We start from the raw sequence: 17,045 nt of genomic DNA on the forward strand, positions 1-17,045 counted from the left end.
TGTCTTATAAGATTAGGGAGACATATCCAAAAAAAGACAAAAAGAAGACCAGCGGGCCTCACAGTGAATTATTTTTAGCTGCATTCCTTAAGTGCTCCTACTGTGTGTGGACCCTCTTGTGTCTCTGTTATGCTCACACAGGTGAGATAATATTAGCGTGGGCCTGTGGGAAATGTAAAATCCTTGTTGTGGTCAAAAGCAGGTTTAATAATTTACACGGAGAATCTAGATCTGGATTGTATTTTATGATAGATGTGCTCTCAATTTTTTATCAGCTCAGTTTCTGGCCATGATTCTCAAGTTAACATTCAAACTTTCTCTCCAAAGAGAATATAATAGAGCTTTTCCATTCATTTCATGCAATGTTAAGGGAAAATGCTGGATATAGGGCTTTCTTTCAAATGATCTGTCATTGCTTTTGTGGAAATTTTATGTATGAAAAGTTTTAGCAATATAGTTATTTTGGTTATTTGGAAAAAAAGTGGCATGAACAGCCCTACCAAATATATGAAGTTATTGTTATTATAGCATTATTATGAAAACAGCATATGCTGGAGGAAAAAAAAAACATGTCGACCAGTGTTTAAAACTATAACATAGACAAAGTATGTTTTGCACAATATATTTTTAACAAAACGAAAAAAAGAAAGAAAAAACGTGAGATGAGAACGACTCCATTAGAGCGACTCGACTGTATTGTTGCTGCCACCTGCTGTCCAACCGTGGTTCCTAAAATAAACTAATAAGTGACATGATATTGGTTCAGCACTTTATTTTCACTTTTATTACAACGTGTTTACACTTCAGACATATCATCTGCTTTGGGAACTAAAAAAAAAAAAAAAAGTGAAATTAAATCGACACTGATCAGGGATTCGGCGGTGTCATTCTTCCGGTATTTCATCAATTTTGGAAATAAATCCAAGAACGTGTGAAGAGGATTTTTCCAGCACGATAATAACAGTCTGTTTTATGAAAATGTGTAACTTTCCCTTCCGAATGGCTTAAGTATCTGATAACCTGAGTAATTGAAAAAAAAAAAAGGTAATCTATAGAAAAATAACATCTCAAAGTTTCTCTTCATAATGTCTTTTCGATTGCTGTAACACAATGAAAAAACACATTGTCATATTGAATAAAACACCATGAATGATGATGAGATGTTGAGCGATTTACAAGGACCCCATTAATTCCAATTTATGATTCACAGTTAGACAATGGTCGGGATGACGCAGTTTGTTACCAAGGAAACGTGGTAACGTAACGCATGGGCATACAAATTGAAACCCGCCCACCTCTCACTAACTTCGAGAAAAAAAAGTGAGCATCCTAATTCACACTCAAGTCGCATAGAAGAAAACATTCATGATCGTGCCAGGCGTGCTGCTGGCACGATCAAAAATCTATTCGGTCCTTCACAAAAGCTCTTTCGTGTACTTTCCATCACGCAAGTGGCAATATAAATGGACAGCTGTTGCGTGACATATACAGTAGAGATGAATAATTACGGACATGTACATATTTACAGAATATATTTTGAGTGAAGAATGCCACACCTTGAGGAAAAGCGGCTTTGAAAAGGGGATTTGCGTCATCACAATTATTGTGAACTATACAGTGGAGCGTGGGCCGACTACACGGAAAGGGAGGGCGGATAATTGCATTTTTATTGCTTGGAGTCGTCATGAGGTATAAATGAAGACTAATGCAGACTTCTTAAAGGAGCAGATACTTTACAGAAAGGAAGGAAGTGAGAAGCAGACAACCGTGGTGCATATAAGTCCCATTCAGATATATTTAAAATAAAATAAAAGTATTTTCATTGTTGCAAAACAATTCAGTTAAAAACAGAAATCTCAAAGTAGGAGAAAAAATCTTAATATAAAAAGTATGTGTATTTCTATTTTATTGAAGCACATTTGAGAACATTTAGTCACATTGGGCAGAACTATGGCACAGATTGTTGACTTCCAATTTTGATGATGTATGGATATTTTTTAGCACATGAATGAAAAAGTTCAACCTGTATGTGTATTTTATGCATATTTATTGTATCTGTTTTAATTTAAGTTACAAAAAATATCTGCTCTACCGTATTACCCTGGAACCAATTTTAAGACAAAAGTGCAACAGAATAAAGGGAAAAGTGACCCAGAGAAACAAGAAAATATCTAGAACATGAAATATTAGCCAAGAATCAGCTGTAAAAAGGCACGAAGAATACAACCACAAATTTTGGGATAAGAATCCAGAACAAGTTCCAGTAGAAAAACAATTCAATTGGTCCTCATCAGTTTCCATTCATGGGGGATAATGGCGCCAGACAGATGGGGAAAATAGCGAGGACTAAATTGCCAGGGGAGAATAACAACTTGCCAAACAAGCACAGATACGGTCCCACTACCTGAGAAGTAAGTTGCCACACTGAAATGATCAATTGTGCAAATATTCTTCTATTTAGATGATTAGACTGCAGAACTATGTTTTCCATATACGTACGTATTAAAAAAAAAAATCCAAGATAAAAAAACAATTAGACTGACAAGCCGGAAAAGAGCGGTGATTCCCAACAACAGTTTAACGGCATGTTAGTATCATCAGATGTGCCACGGGGAATGATCAAATTTAATTTAACTGGTCTGAGAATTAGTCTTTTTGCTTTGCTATTACTTTTCAAGCATGGCTGCCATAATCGCTATAAGGGAAGCTGTTGAAGAAGCTCTCCGTGTGTGTCTCCGTGGTACCATGGTATTCTTCCATGCGCATGACCAATGAAAATGACACCTGACTACTCACAAAAAGTTCAGGATCAAGTAGAAGATGAAGTAGAAGTTATACAAGTGAACTTCATTTCATCTTCTGTAAACTTTGGAATGGTCATCACAAATTACTGCAGATACGGTCAAATGTTTTTGTGATGCGGCAAACCTTTTGTGAGTAATGTTTCAGGTTGTGAATTGCCATGGTACCAAGTGAGTGTTGCCAAATCAACAAAATTGCATTCAAGTGGCATCGTCACTCCGCTCTGTTTGCTGGCGCCTGGGCCTCGACGACAGCCCGTCCTCCGCGACAACGCGGGCCACCCTCTGCCGACTGGGAGCCAGCCAAGGGCCAGGCAGCAGGTCGAGCGTTTGGCCGAAGATGCTGGCGGCGGACACGGTGTCGTCTGATTGGCTACCTCCGGACTGTGACTCATCGTCCCTCAGCTGATTTAAGGAAAGTGCGGAAGTGAGGAAGGAGAAGGGCTTCCTTTGAGAGATGGAATATCTCCTTGTGTCACTTGATAATTCTTCCTCCTGTGCATCACTTGAAAGCTCATCTTCCGCAAACCTCTGAAGAGTTTCTCCACCCTGCTCGTCGTCATTATCATGGTCCATGGAGCCCTGGAGGTGCTTGATGTGACGGTAGCCTGCGGCGATTTCCCCCATTTCATCAGGCTCCTCCTCGCTCTCCCATTTGGGCCTGGGAAGCTTTTCGTTAGGACTCGGAATTGGCAGCACGCGTACTCCCTCTATGTCCTCGTCTTCTACGTGGACCTTGTCTTCCAGATCCTCCTCCAAAGGAGCAACTTCCTGTTTCTTCTCCTTCCTCTCTCTACTCCTCTCTCTCTCTGCTATCTTCACCCTCCTCACATGACTGTCGTTCGTTGGCAGGGCTTCTCTGGGTAAACTCCGAGATGCCCTTCTCCTAGAGCCCTCCCCTTTCCCGGGTTGTGAGTCGGGGCTCCGCAACGGCGAGCGACTTCCCGTTCCCCGCCTTCTACGCCTTCTTGTCCCTTTCTCTCGTCCGTCCAAAGACTTGCTTCTTCTCTTTTGCTTGGAGCTGCGCCCCCTCTGCCTTCTGGGGTTTACTGCAGCCATACCCTGCTCCTTGGGGTGCCGCAGGCGGGAGGGGGAGGTGATTCTGTGCTCATGGCCTGGAGGGAGGGGTGAGAGGTAAACAAACATGTTTGAGGAGCGTGTAGTGCAATTTGATATCAAAGTGAGTTTTATCACGCTTGAGATCTGTATGCAACTGTGCTTCTCAAAGTACAGTGGTGCCTTGACTTTCATTTGCTCCATAACCACACTCAAATCACATCTCAAACTATCTTTTTCCAACAAAATTAATATGAACAAAAGACACCAAAAATACAAATTCTAAATAAATGAATTGCCTGGCAGAGATTTGAAAATATATGCCATTGTCTGTCTACATGTGTTGCTGCAGCATTTGTGTTCCAATCAGTTTAAAGGGTAATAATTGCAGCAACATTAATGCTAGGTTTGTTAGCCAGTTTGTCATTTTGCATTGTGTTAGTGTTAAGCTAGGATATTTTCGTCAGACAGGAACACACAGCATGAAATTCTCTTTTGTTTTACATTAAGATGTACAGTCAACTTCACCTGTGAGTGTCAATAAACAGCTTGAAGCATTTTTTGGGAGGGGGCGGTATTGTTCACTGTCTGCCACTGTGCTGCTCTTTGTCAAGTTCTTTGAAGCCATCAAGATGACAGCTTGTGTCTTGAAAAATTCACAAATTGGATCGCTTGCAAGTCAAGGTACCACAGGTACATTATAATCCAGGGTTGAGGTCAAGTGGACATAATGTTTGAGTTATGCATGCTATTACTCCAGAGTTAGGAGTATTTTATGAGTTTAGAGTAGACAGTAATGATGTTATTGAGAGCTCTGGGCAGTCTTTTTTGATTCAGTATATATTACGCAGAGTTGACATTTGAGGAAGATGTAAGGAGCTGTACTCGTGCTATGTTTAACTGCTATTATTTCAAACACAACCGTATGCGAGGACACATGCAACGGTAGCCGAGTGCAAGAATGTAGAGAGACAGAAAATGGGAGAACTAACAGGAACCATTACCAACCGCGTATTCTCTGTCCGTCCAACCACATAGAAGCAAGGCTCGCCTAATTTGGAGTTGGTCATACAAAGAGACAAACTGGAGAGCTCCACTGAGAGAAAAAGAATGAGTGGAATGTGGAGGAAAGACAGGAGAAAGCAGAAGAGAACATGTAAAACCAAGAAAGGGGAGAAATATGAGAACGGATGCGTTACAGGAAGGAAAGTGTGGCCAAAAGAGAAGCGTTAGACAGGATTCTAGTAAGCATTCATACAAAGTAGAAGAAGAAGCCATTTTGAAGACCTCCTATTCTCATGCCAGACTTTTTCACTCAAATGTACAGAATGTTATCGCTTCTCACCATAGTCGGGCACATATCCGTTTCCTCTCTTGAGGACCAGGTGGATGCGGTGCCCTCCTTTGCGGATTTGCTCCACCGCCTGACTGTGAGTCATCCCCGTCGTGCTGTCTCCGTTGATCTCCACAAGCTGGTCACTCACCTGCACGTGGATCAAAACTGTCAACTGTTCACGCTCACCTTCACAACATGACGAGCACAACACATTTGAAGGAGATGAAAAACGCTGCTGTAATTGGCCAATTATTGAAGTTGGCTGTGATCACTCCCACAGCGGCGCAGCGCTCCCTCTCACGGTTCTTGCCATCACTGGCACGGCTACCACAGATGACAATATCATCACTGGCATCTTTACCAGCTAAAAATAAACAAAGTGCCTCTAGCTGTTCTTTCAAAAATGAAACTGTGGGTGATTTTACGGGAACAGAATTAATTGCAAACACACTATTTGTGATTGGTCCCCACCACCAGTGGTTCACCTCGAAGAAAATCAGCGGGCTCATGACAAGATGGATCCTCTGGGTTTTGGGAACTGACAAATACCACGAGGATTCAGCTTGCAGGCAAGGTTGTGCTCATATCGTCTTTGGGGTCAGCCATGTTGGTGACCCCTGCGCTCGAGGGACCCTGCATACACACTTTGAGAATCAAGCAGTCACCTGGATCTTCTGGCTGCGCGACGCAGGCCCTCCTTCCATCAGTCCCAGGACGTAGAGGCCCATGTTGTACTCGCTGCCCCCTCGCAGGCTGAAGCCAAATCCCGAAGGGCCCCGATCCAAGTTAACGCTGTAATACCTGGAATCCCGTTTGGGGCGCGACTTCTGACCCTTCCTGTTTCTGTGTCCGAGGTCATACTCAGTTGATTCTGAAAGGTTGGTTGAGTCTGGAAAAGATAATATTGCTGATGTCAGAGCTGTTATGCTATTTGTTAGCTCATCTATGGCATTTTCTATTATGCGTTTGCATTGCATTTGGACAAATACATTTGGGAACGACGAAGCCAATGGGCCGTTTGGCTTACAGGCATTTGGCCGGGGCACGACAGTGAGGCGTAACGTGTTCCCTGCTCGGCGAAGGATCTGCGCCAGCTCGCGGTGAGGCAGCGTCACCACTGAGCGTCCTTCTACGGCCTCCAGTCGATCCCCAGGCCGGATTTGACCGCTCTTGGCTGCTGGGCTGCCTCGGCGCACTGTCACTAAACGATGTGGCAGAAGAGAAGCGGCTGCACAGGGAAGAAAGGAATTGAAACCAAATAAATTCCAGAGAAGTGATGTTTCTTGACACATGTTTACACCAATAATATTTTTGCTCACCCATACATGAACTAGAAACTCAGATAGCGGACATGCATTTTATTCATTCTGTCACCATACTTGTATGTATACTGCCCCCTGTTGGCCATGTTGCACACACCAGAAGGAGTTGCAATGAATTGCACCTTATAATAACAGTGAGCACATTGGTGGATTTCACAAAAGCTGCCTGAATGTTTTTCTTGAGTAACATTTCCCACCCTGGTTATAAATGCACTTCTCTACAATAGTCCCTTCTGTTGGCAACTGCTGGCCTCACTCAGCTCTTCTCAGCCCCGTCCCTGTTTAACCTACACAGCAGCATGAAGAATTCATCCAGCTGAGGCACGAAGACTTCCTCACACAATGGATAAAAATAGACAATTGAAGGCATCGCCACAAATCGAAATTGCCTTCACTTCATGTTCAAGTCTTAGCGATGCAAAACATTAAGAACCCAAAAAAAAAAATCCCACAACACCATTATTTGTATTTTGACCATTTTTGCAGTGGATAAAGAATATATTACTGGAACTGTGAGTAGTTAATATGTCTGTCTCCATGTGTTGATGCACTGCTTAAAGTGTTATATCACTGGCGCATAGATGCTAAATATTAGCCTATCTATGACTTTCTATATTAAATGCTACCATTCAGCTAGCAGACTTGAGGTGTCAAGTTTTGAATACAAAGAAGCGGTAAATCTGTTGATTGTGTTTTGTTTTAGAGTAATCTGGAAGCGGCATCAAACACCGCTTATATTGCAAATCAACCATTTATGTTGTCAGTAGATTATAAACTACAATGAAAATGTTTATTTTATTCAACTGTAGCAGCAAAAGCAGAGAAAGTGTTCAGGTCCCTTCATTTGTCTTGATTCAGAGGCCATGTGACATGTTCATTTTGGTCTGATAATCTGGGTGGCCCGAGCGGAAATGGCAATCAGGTCAAAGCTTTGCAAATAGTCTTCTTATTGCGTATAATACAGCAGCAGCGGAACATCAACCTCTGCCAGAGAACGCGTTCCAAACCCATGCACAAGCCCCGACTCACGTGCAAGCACAGTGACTCACTCAACACACGGACGCAGATGTGTTGAGCCAAACACACACACGCACAGCACCACCACACAGAAGCGCCCTAATGGCTTCCCTTCCTATCAAATTGTTCTTCCCTCCGGCATTCCGTGTTGTCCTGTCCAGAGTCATCTCACCGCAGCCAGCACAGTAACAACGTGCCGCAATGAGGAGAACAACCACTGCCCAGCATCAGCACCAGCTTCCCCCCCTCCACTCCACCTTCCGCCATCATGAAAAAGCCACTCTACGCAACCCGGATCAGCTCGTGCAGCCTGCTCTGAGAAGGATCCTGTTTATCCTGAGCAAGTAGCATCTGTCGGATGTGTTACTAAACATGCATTTGACAATGCCCTGTTGGTTATTGAAAGAGTGCATCACATTTTAGGAAAGAAAATCACAAGACCAAAACAACACTGCAGCTTCTTTGGTAATTTGAGCATTTTTCATTTTCTGCGAAAATATACTCTCAATAACAATGTTTGTATTTTAATTAAACATATCCCTATTAATTGCACTATCCTTTTCCTTGCCAAAACACCAAAATAACATGTAACGCATCTTAATTTAGTTTCTAAATTACGTCACGGCCGTACGAGCATGTGGATGCAACTCTCACATGGCACACAGTCAACACGTCTGGCTGAGCAAAAACTTCAGGCTCAATAATTCAAAGCCGATGCACACAACTGAATAAAAAGACAAAACACTGCAGCGAGTCCAAATCAAGAAAGGAGAAGCAAACAGAGCAAATCATTACGTTTCGACTCCTTCACAGTCCTAAAAGCGGACTGTAGTCTCTCCAGCATGGCTCAATGATCAACCAAGAAAACTCCTCAGTTCCGTGTCATGCTGTTCTCCAAGACGCCGACGATCAGATGGAACCGGGAGCTCAAACGCAGGATGTTCCCTCAGTGCCACAGGAGCAATTCTCTTAAGCAGCCAGTGACGGAGAGAGGGAGGGAGGGAGGGAGGGAGGGGGGGAGGCTGGGTTTTAATCTTTGGAAAAACCAGACCGGACATTTTTACTGCAGAGTATAGGAGTCGTGAGGGAGGCGGAGTGGTGAGGGAGGGAGCGTGAACAAGTAAGGAAGAGTGAAAGAGAAGGTTACGTTGAGCGACAGGGACGACTTCATTCTGGGACATGACAGGAGATAAATGAGGGAGCGCAAGTACGCAATGAAGATGGAGCAGACTGGAGACAGGTGCCACCGCAACATCAATCTGGCCATGAAAAGATGTTTTAATCCCGCAGGTTGGCTTGGCCCGTAAAGCAAATTGAAGTGCACCACGTTGGAACAGAGGGCAGCCAATTGAAGACAAAGGATGTTCTGACTGGGCCCTACATCATAAGGATGCGCTTTACACTCAACAATCAAGACAGGATGAGACCCCTCACACTTGGGACGTAAACTGGCTTGTCAGGAGGAAGATCGCATAAATGCTGTTGTTGAACAGAAGCAAATGCAAAATGTTAGGTGATACAAATAGGAGTTTTATTTTAGTTAATTTATTCTTTTTTTTTATTGTATTTAGTATATTTACCAGTAATCAGTGTAAAGATAATTTGTTTGATTTTTTTTCTTACAAATCTCTATCAAGTCATGTGCTGTCTGTGTTCTTTGACAATATAAGCAATGAATCAACCAAAAGAAAGATGAAACTCTTCTTTCATCAGATAGAAAAACTTTTCTTGTTTTTTCTAGTTTTCCTGTATTATTAATATAAATTTTAACGCTTCACTCACACTGCATTACCAACAACCAATATATTATGAACTATAGTTGAGGTGCAGGCGAGGTGCTCTTTTCTCCACATGGGGTCAGCATCCACTCGTTCCACACTGTTGTAAGCGTGACTGTGACTGTGTGTGGTTCTGTAAAATGTCTCATTGAGCAGCAAATGCTTGCGAGTGCACAGAAATTTCGAAAACTGTGACTGTCTGAAGTTGTGACTGACCTTTGACGTTTTCCAGATCCTGAGAGGCGATGACAAAGCCGAAACCCTCTCCTGGTTTTCTCTTCAGCTCCACATCGAACCCTCTCAGTCGTCTGGCCCTCTCGTCTTCTCGCATTTCCAGGCCTGAATCGGGTTCTATGACTCTGCCATCGTCATCCTCCAGACCTGTACTGATCCAGTCCTTGGGCTCCATGGTCAGAGTGACCGGAATGGACTCCAAGAAGCTGGTGCTCTGGATCAGCGAGGAACCTGTCGAAAACGTGGATGGCGGCGTGCCGAATGACGTACGAGGTACAGGTAAGGCATCGGTGAGGATGGCCGAGTGGCCGGGCGGAGGAGGCGGATGGAGCAGAGGAGGGGGGAGTCTCCGAACGGAGCTGGGGGAGATGACGGATTGATAGATACCTGATGACAAGGAAAGAGAGAAAACAGTAAGAAATAAGCAACCAAAAAAACAAATGTTTCAAGTTTTTTTTACCTCCTCTGTACACCAACAGAGTGACTTCGCCCTGTTTGGTGTGCTCCTGAAGAACCGTTTGTACCTGTTTGTGAAGAATAGGATGTGACAAAATGCCAATATGTCGGAGGGTAACAGCTCGCGGCAACCTTTTTTTTTTTTTCGATTTTTGGAACAATGAACAGTTGATACATTTTCAATTATGAACTAGGAACTGAACTAGTTCATTTTAAAAGTTGTGAACTGAACTTTGAATTAGTTCATATAGAAAATGAACTTGTAAATACTTTCCAAAATGATTTGATATGTGGTATATTTTGAATTAGGTATGGGAATGAGTACAAATTTTTTGTCAAATGTCTCCCTGTGAATGAATTTCACGGAGGGATTTTTGGGTGAAAAAAGTACAAGAGTGGAAAATTTTGAAAGGTTAAAACAAATACCCAGGATAGTGATCATTTTTTGATTGATTGCATTAATCCTTCATTCAAATCAGTTATTGCTTTAATGTGGTCAAGCGTTTCCTACCTGAGCAAGGCTGAGACTCTGCACATCAGCTCCGTTAATTTTGACAATAGCATCCCCTGGCTGCAGAGTGTTGCATTGCTTTTTGTCCCAGACTCTCCTGACGACGGTCATCTCGCCCCCTGGCCCGCTGGCCATCATGCTGAACCCCAGGCCTCTGTCCGCTTCAGTCTGCGCCAACGCCACCGGCACCAACTCGCCTTTGCCGAAACCCCCATTTGCCATCTTGCCGAGACCGGACGTTGCGCTGCCGTGGAGACCGTTAAAGCCGCGGCGAGGGCTTTCTGGCGTCAGAAGAGGTCGAAGGTGTGAGGGCTGCGGCCTGAAGAGGTGGGCGTGAGCGCTGCGGGGGCCGCCCGGGGATGACGACGGCCTCTTGGGTGACAGAGGCAATTGCAGGCGAGACACGGGCAGCGTGCAGGTGGATAGGTCGCTCTCCGATGACTTGATGGATGTGCCGAAACGTAAAGGATGCTGGGGGGTTGACATCGAGTTGTTGTTGTGATTACGGATCATTGATGCCCTGACAAGGACAAAGACGTTAGGAAATTAATCTCTTTTTATATATATATATATATAAAATGTGTTGAATCACAAATTAAATCCTGTTAAATCAATATTACAGTTAACCCTCACCCATTCTTGCTTTGCCATTAACGTTCTTTTTTTTTGGGAGGGGGGTCTGTTGTTGGCTGTATCTTACCTGTGTGACCCAATAGCAGAGACAACCTCACTATCACTCTGACTGGCCAGGGTGGGGTCAAGTGACTGCAGTCGGGCTAGCGTTCTCAGGGAACGAGGCGGGCGTGTCAAGGGCGGTGAGGCGGCGTTGCTCAAACTAGAACGTCTCAGTGACGACTGTCTTCCGGCAAAGGAAGCGGCGTTTCCGTTGGCGTCGAGAAACACGCCGGGCTCCACGCCGTTTAAGTGGCGGCTCTGGGGAGTGGGCGTCTGGCGCCGAGGTAGATGGTGAAAAGGCTCAGGCTGCGTAGTGGTGGGTAGTAGAAGGGGGTCGCTGCTGTCCAGCAAGCACTCTTTGGGGCACCCGTCGGGGTTGTATAACATGGGGTATCCTCTTCTGACGGCGATATCCACACCGTGGCCCACGGGGACGGATTTCAACATCTCCACCACCTTTTTGTGAGACACTCCCAACACGCAAACGTCATTGACGTACACCAGAATGTCCGCTACCAAAGCACAAAAACACACATTGAAACAACGACTAGACGATGACATGAAGCGTTTAGAGAATTTGCATTTGTCGAATAATTTGGTGACGACTCCACATAGAAACAATCCCCCCCCCCCCCCCTGAGTCCAGGAGAAGGAAATCGACTTTGCAGAGGTCTCGTGGTGCGTCACCACGAAATAGGCCGCCACCCTTTGGTATATTGTGTGGGTGTGGACAATTCAAGCGACTAATCCTCAAACGCTGCCTATTAACAGATATCGACTCAATCGGTCCCTACAGGCAGTCTGCACTCTGCTTCCCTTCAGTGTCGATCGCAAGTTGTTCCGACATTTCGGTGCCAGCGTGTTTACATACGTCGGCGAGTCGAATGCTGATATGATCGCCAGATTAATGCGGTGGGATTAACCACTGATTACGATATACACTTGCTGCAGAAGATCAGCAATTTTCAGTCTAATCCTTAAGAGGTTGAATAGAAGAGAGAAAATGTTGAAAGGGCTTTGCAATATTTCAGGTCCTTACGATGCGCAGTCTGCTGTTTCACATTTTGAAATTTTCTTTGAGAAGATCATCTGTGGTGTCATGGGATATTATCCAATTTCACTCATTGCGTTCTTATTACAGTGGTGCTTGCGATTTTTTTAGGTTTGAACGGTCGTTGGGCTGACATTTTGTTTTGACTTGTGTTGTTTACCTTGTAGTGAAAATGAAAGTGTCAGATGTGAGTGAGGTGAACATGTAGTCGATTTGACAAAGTAGTTCTACGATACATTTAATATTCTACAGCAGAAGAATATTTCTAGATGTAATGAAACTGATAAAAATGAGGACAGGTGGAGCAGCAAAGGCAAAAAAAAAAGCCCATTTAAGTTATGTGTTAGGAAAATTGATTGCGCATGCATTGTCCAATAAAAAATGTATGTGAAATGAATCAGGAACTTAATTACACTAATAAACGTATTAAAAGTATACAATTTATCAAAACATCTACTTGGGTAAATATAATTAATGTCGCTCTTTACTTGCCATCTCCGCAAGGAACAACAAATGGAGGTAGCGCTGAATCACGGCTGGGGTAGTGTAGACTCGCAATGCATCGCACCAACGTTCACCTTTCAATTTTCGGTGCGATGCACTGCAGTTCTGCACTAATGACGTGGCTGCTGAGTGCACAGTCACCTGTCTTGAGAGCCGAGGGTCCGTTCGAAGTCACACTATAGACCTGAAGGAACTCTCTTGGCTTACTGCCTCCAACAATGTTGAAGCCAAAGCCCCGGGAGCCCTTGATCATATGTGTGCGCACAAGAAAACCCTGAAGCTCCTCTGGGTACTCGGTGAACCCTGAAAAGAATGACACAAAATAAAAAAAAAGAAAACATAAGTTAGCATTTTAACTCAGAGGGAAGTCAGTCATAAAAGCGAAAGGACAGCCGTGGGGAGAGCACTGGCGCAAAAGAGCAATAAAACACTTTGAGTTGTGTTTGTGCGACTTAATAGTCGTTGACAGGTTTTAAGAGTGAGGGAGGAGAGAGAGTCAAAGTGCACCAGATGGCACTTCCACAAAATTAGTTGACAAAGTTAACTTGCACTTAAAATGAGCCCATCCATCCATTCATTTTTCATAGCACTTATCCTCTTCAGGGTCATGGCTGAGCTGGGGCCGAACCCAGCTAACTTTGGTGAGAGGTGCGGTGCTCGTTGGACTGGTCGCCATGAGCCAATCACAGCTCACATATCGACAAACAACACTAGATTGATTTGAAATGGGATTTTCCCAATTTGGAATACAGTGAACATACATCGTACATAGTTTATTTGCATTAGTAGTTACAGGAAACAAATCTATGTTTTCCAGACTAATTTACTCAACAATCACACAATATACCTTGTCATGCCAACAGCAAATATACAAAATGAACTTTCAGTTGTCACTTTCTGTCGACGTAACAAGTAGGATTGAAGAGGATCTGCCATATCAATAATCTTCAAACAAAACTAGATTGAGTTTGAAATACTGTTTTAATTTTCCTTTCAAATTTAGCATCAAAGACAAATGTCGCCATCTAGTGATCTACAGTAGAATTACATGCCAAATAAACAGGAGGCTGAACAAAACAGTACTAAACTGTACCAAAGAAATCAGCAAAACAATGGGACTACAAACATACAATCCAGGACAAAGGGGGGTTCACTGTAGTTTCTAAATTTCTCGTCTTAAATTCTCTTGGAAAATTATTTGGAAATTTCATGAAATTTACCAGACATACTGCCCCGATTTATGCAGCGAGTCGTGATGAATAGCATAAGAAAAAATGTCGAGCGTGCCGCCAGCCTTAGTTGAAGAGCCTGGCAAATTGCCACGGACGCCGAGCTTTCGGCCTTAATCACTCAGCCGTCCCGGTTCAGCCAAAAGCTCATTCCATCTCATTTGACTTCAACCAGCTGGCTGTGGCTGTTATTTCCGTACTTGACAAATATGTAGCGTCGTTTAAGCTGCTCTGTGGTGACACGTGCTACCGCTGTCCCGATAATGATGCGCACAAATTGTAAGGACGTAACAAAAGAAAGACAAAAAGTGGCTCACATTCATTTTTGTAGAGCGACTCCCTGCTTGGAGCTCGAGGACTCTGCCAGCTGGTCCTCTTGTGGCTTTTAGAGACAAAAGGGAAAGGAAATGAAAAGAAGCATCATCACAACGGAGGCACACAAAAAAAACACAAAAGTTTACAGCATGGAGATTTGCTTCCATGTCTGATACTCATCATTGAAGTTAAGGATGAGTGCAAAAAAATTTCTGGCCAAAAATGAAGAAACCCCAAAAAAGGATTTGTAGGGAGCAGATCTCAGCTTCTCAATAGGCTGCAGTAATAATAATATTCTTCCCAGAGGATAAATAATATATGCTTGAGCCTATTGTTGTATTAGTCGTCTACATGTGCTGCTCCACTGTTTGTGGTCTAATATCAGTCACTTAAAAGGCAATTATAATTAGCAAAAACGAAAGCAAAAACTAAAAAGTTCACTTCCTCCATGCAAGACTCGTATCGTAGTTTGTACTCGCAATTCACAGCAAAATAAAAAACAACAACTCTCAAGTCGGGTCACTAGTATCGTGTGTGATTTCCAATAGGGTTGACTCGATTTTTGTTTTGCTAAGAAGAGGACGTGAAAGCACTGACTCAATGTAGTGAGAGTCTCCCGGGTCGCTGAAAGCCTGCTCCCAGTCATCCGCCATCACGTCTCTCCCTCTGGCTACAGCCCTGTTGCCCACAAAGCCGTTTTCTAGGATGCAAGCGACCCCACCACTCGATGCCCGGCGCCCCGTCGGTGACCGATGTCCTCCTGTAGGATGTCAAGAAAAAAAAAACGAGTTGAAAGGTGACGTGTCATCGACCACATGCATCCCATGCTGAAAAGGAGAGCAATGCCCCGATGCTGGCATTTCTGCAAGTCCTGAGGTCAGCATTTCTGTCAATTTCCTTCTCCCTCTCAGGAGGCAGCATGTGTGACTGTGCATGTATACCACTCACAAGTAGGATCATTTTTTTCCTAATTGCCCTTTAAGACATCCTTCAGCCATGAGCTCCAAGGTGGACCTGAATGATGTTGATCACAGGTCGGCACTGGCCCACCCGTCCTTACAGTCTTACTCTGAGTTCAAAAGATGACTCAGCACAAGCTGGAGGAGATGACTCCCCTCTTCTTGGACCACATCCAAATTGACACTTCTATGCATGGCCATCACGAGAGTGCCATCCCATGCACCGCCACACACTGCTCAGCCATTGTTTAATTAAAAAAAAAAACATTTTGATGTATAAATTGATGTATGGAGACAACTATCAACAACAAATTCCGTCACCATGCTCTTAAGTCAAAACAGTTCAATCTCACCTCAGCTTCACGCACTGAAAAGATTGTCAATAATCGGTTCCAGCCTCTCCAGAACCCACAAGAAAAATGTTTACTTGTGTTTTTTGGAATAAGAAACATAACACTCACTTCATAAAACATATTATACATATTTAAACAGAATGTAAAGAATTCAATATTGTAGATCAGATTGCAGATAAATTCATTGAAGCTCCTTCTGGTTTATGTGGCTTGGCCACCGGGGGGGAAGTATAATACAGTCATCCGGACACAAACCAATCAGATTTTCACAACTACTTAAAGACACAAAGTAAACAGCAATAATATTAGTAAGTTTTCACTGAGGACAAAACATATACAGATAATACGTACGTACATTAGTGCTGTTCACAAATGAGTCAGAATTAATTCACCAGTTCAATTGAGCATATGACATTAATAATCGATTCAGAATAATTTGCAGACTTGGATGAGACGGGATGAGATGAGTACTTCCCGGAATTTCCCCAAAATATAGTAGCCCACCCCCGTTCATTACCGACCTCCACTGATTTGCAGGGCTCAACCTATAAACCATCAAATGTACAATAAACACAAAAAATTAAGAACCAGCAATAAATTCTGGAGCCATAACGGCATTACACAATCTGATGACCTTTCATTTGACGTTTTTTCCCTCCGTCGCCATCACGGCATTGCAGGACTTATCTGGTTAGTGCCATGCTTACTTGTCCGAAGGCCAGCCCGACCTTGCTGTGGAGCCAGTCCAGCAATCGATGAAGCCGCAACCTCACTGAGAGTTTAGAGCATGCTAATCGCACTAATGACTGATTCATTTCAAACGCACACTGAAACTACAGCGACGGGTTTTACAATTGAACTTTTAGAGGGGTTCAATATAGAGCACGCTTGTATGATAAAAGGAGCCCTGTATCATCACCAGTAGCGGGTTGTGCTTTTGGCATTTGGGCCTTTAGTGGGGTTTTGCATAACTAAAACCACCGCTATTACGTCTATAACTATAGAAATGTGGACAAGATATGTCTATAAATATATATATATATATATATATAGACAAATTAAAATAAACAAATTCTCTTCTTGATGTCAGAAACAAGAGTGAGCAATGAGACGTGCAAAAACAATATATATATATATATATATATATATATACATATATATATATATATACATATATATATATATATATATATATATATATATATATATATATATATATAGGGTTGTATATTATAGATTATATTGTAGATTATATATATATATATATATATATATATATATATATATATATATATATATATATATATATATATATATATATATATATATATAATTTGTGCAAGCAAGTCAAAGTGAAAAGAATCATCAGAACCAAGAAAAAGGAGTAAAATAGATCATCCGTATCTCAAGGTACCACTGTAACACGATTGAGGTTGTAAATGTAGGTC

General features: G+C 42.9%; 1 protein-coding gene across 5 annotated transcripts in view; it reads right to left on the reverse strand.

Annotated features, from left to right (window-relative positions):
- Nucleotides 1-757: 757 nt before the first annotated feature.
- Nucleotides 758-17,045, reverse strand: part of LOC133150335 (membrane-associated guanylate kinase, WW and PDZ domain-containing protein 1) — a 37,632-nt gene continuing 21,344 nt past the window's right edge. For all 5 annotated transcript variants that reach the window (XM_061272803.1, XM_061272804.1, XM_061272800.1 and 2 more), the window contains 11 exons: nucleotides 14,883-15,045; nucleotides 14,288-14,352; nucleotides 12,883-13,044; nucleotides 11,212-11,698; nucleotides 10,512-11,031; nucleotides 10,005-10,068; nucleotides 9,527-9,931; nucleotides 6,221-6,421; nucleotides 5,859-6,082; nucleotides 5,203-5,341; nucleotides 758-3,916 (listed from right to left, as the gene is read on the reverse strand). In XM_061272803.1, coding sequence (XP_061128787.1) covers nucleotides 3,003-3,916; nucleotides 5,203-5,341; nucleotides 5,859-6,082; nucleotides 6,221-6,421; nucleotides 9,527-9,931; nucleotides 10,005-10,068; nucleotides 10,512-11,031; nucleotides 11,212-11,698; nucleotides 12,883-13,044; nucleotides 14,288-14,352; nucleotides 14,883-15,045 — 3,344 coding nt within the window. In that variant the 3' untranslated portion in view covers nucleotides 758-3,002. The remainder of the gene's footprint in view (nucleotides 3,917-5,202; nucleotides 5,342-5,858; nucleotides 6,083-6,220; nucleotides 6,422-9,526; nucleotides 9,932-10,004; nucleotides 10,069-10,511; nucleotides 11,032-11,211; nucleotides 11,699-12,882; nucleotides 13,045-14,287; nucleotides 14,353-14,882; nucleotides 15,046-17,045) is intronic.

Source organism: Syngnathus typhle, linkage group LG2 (genome assembly GCF_033458585.1).
Source record: "Syngnathus typhle isolate RoL2023-S1 ecotype Sweden linkage group LG2, RoL_Styp_1.0, whole genome shotgun sequence".
Classification (NCBI taxonomy): domain Eukaryota; kingdom Metazoa; phylum Chordata; class Actinopteri; order Syngnathiformes; family Syngnathidae; genus Syngnathus; species Syngnathus typhle.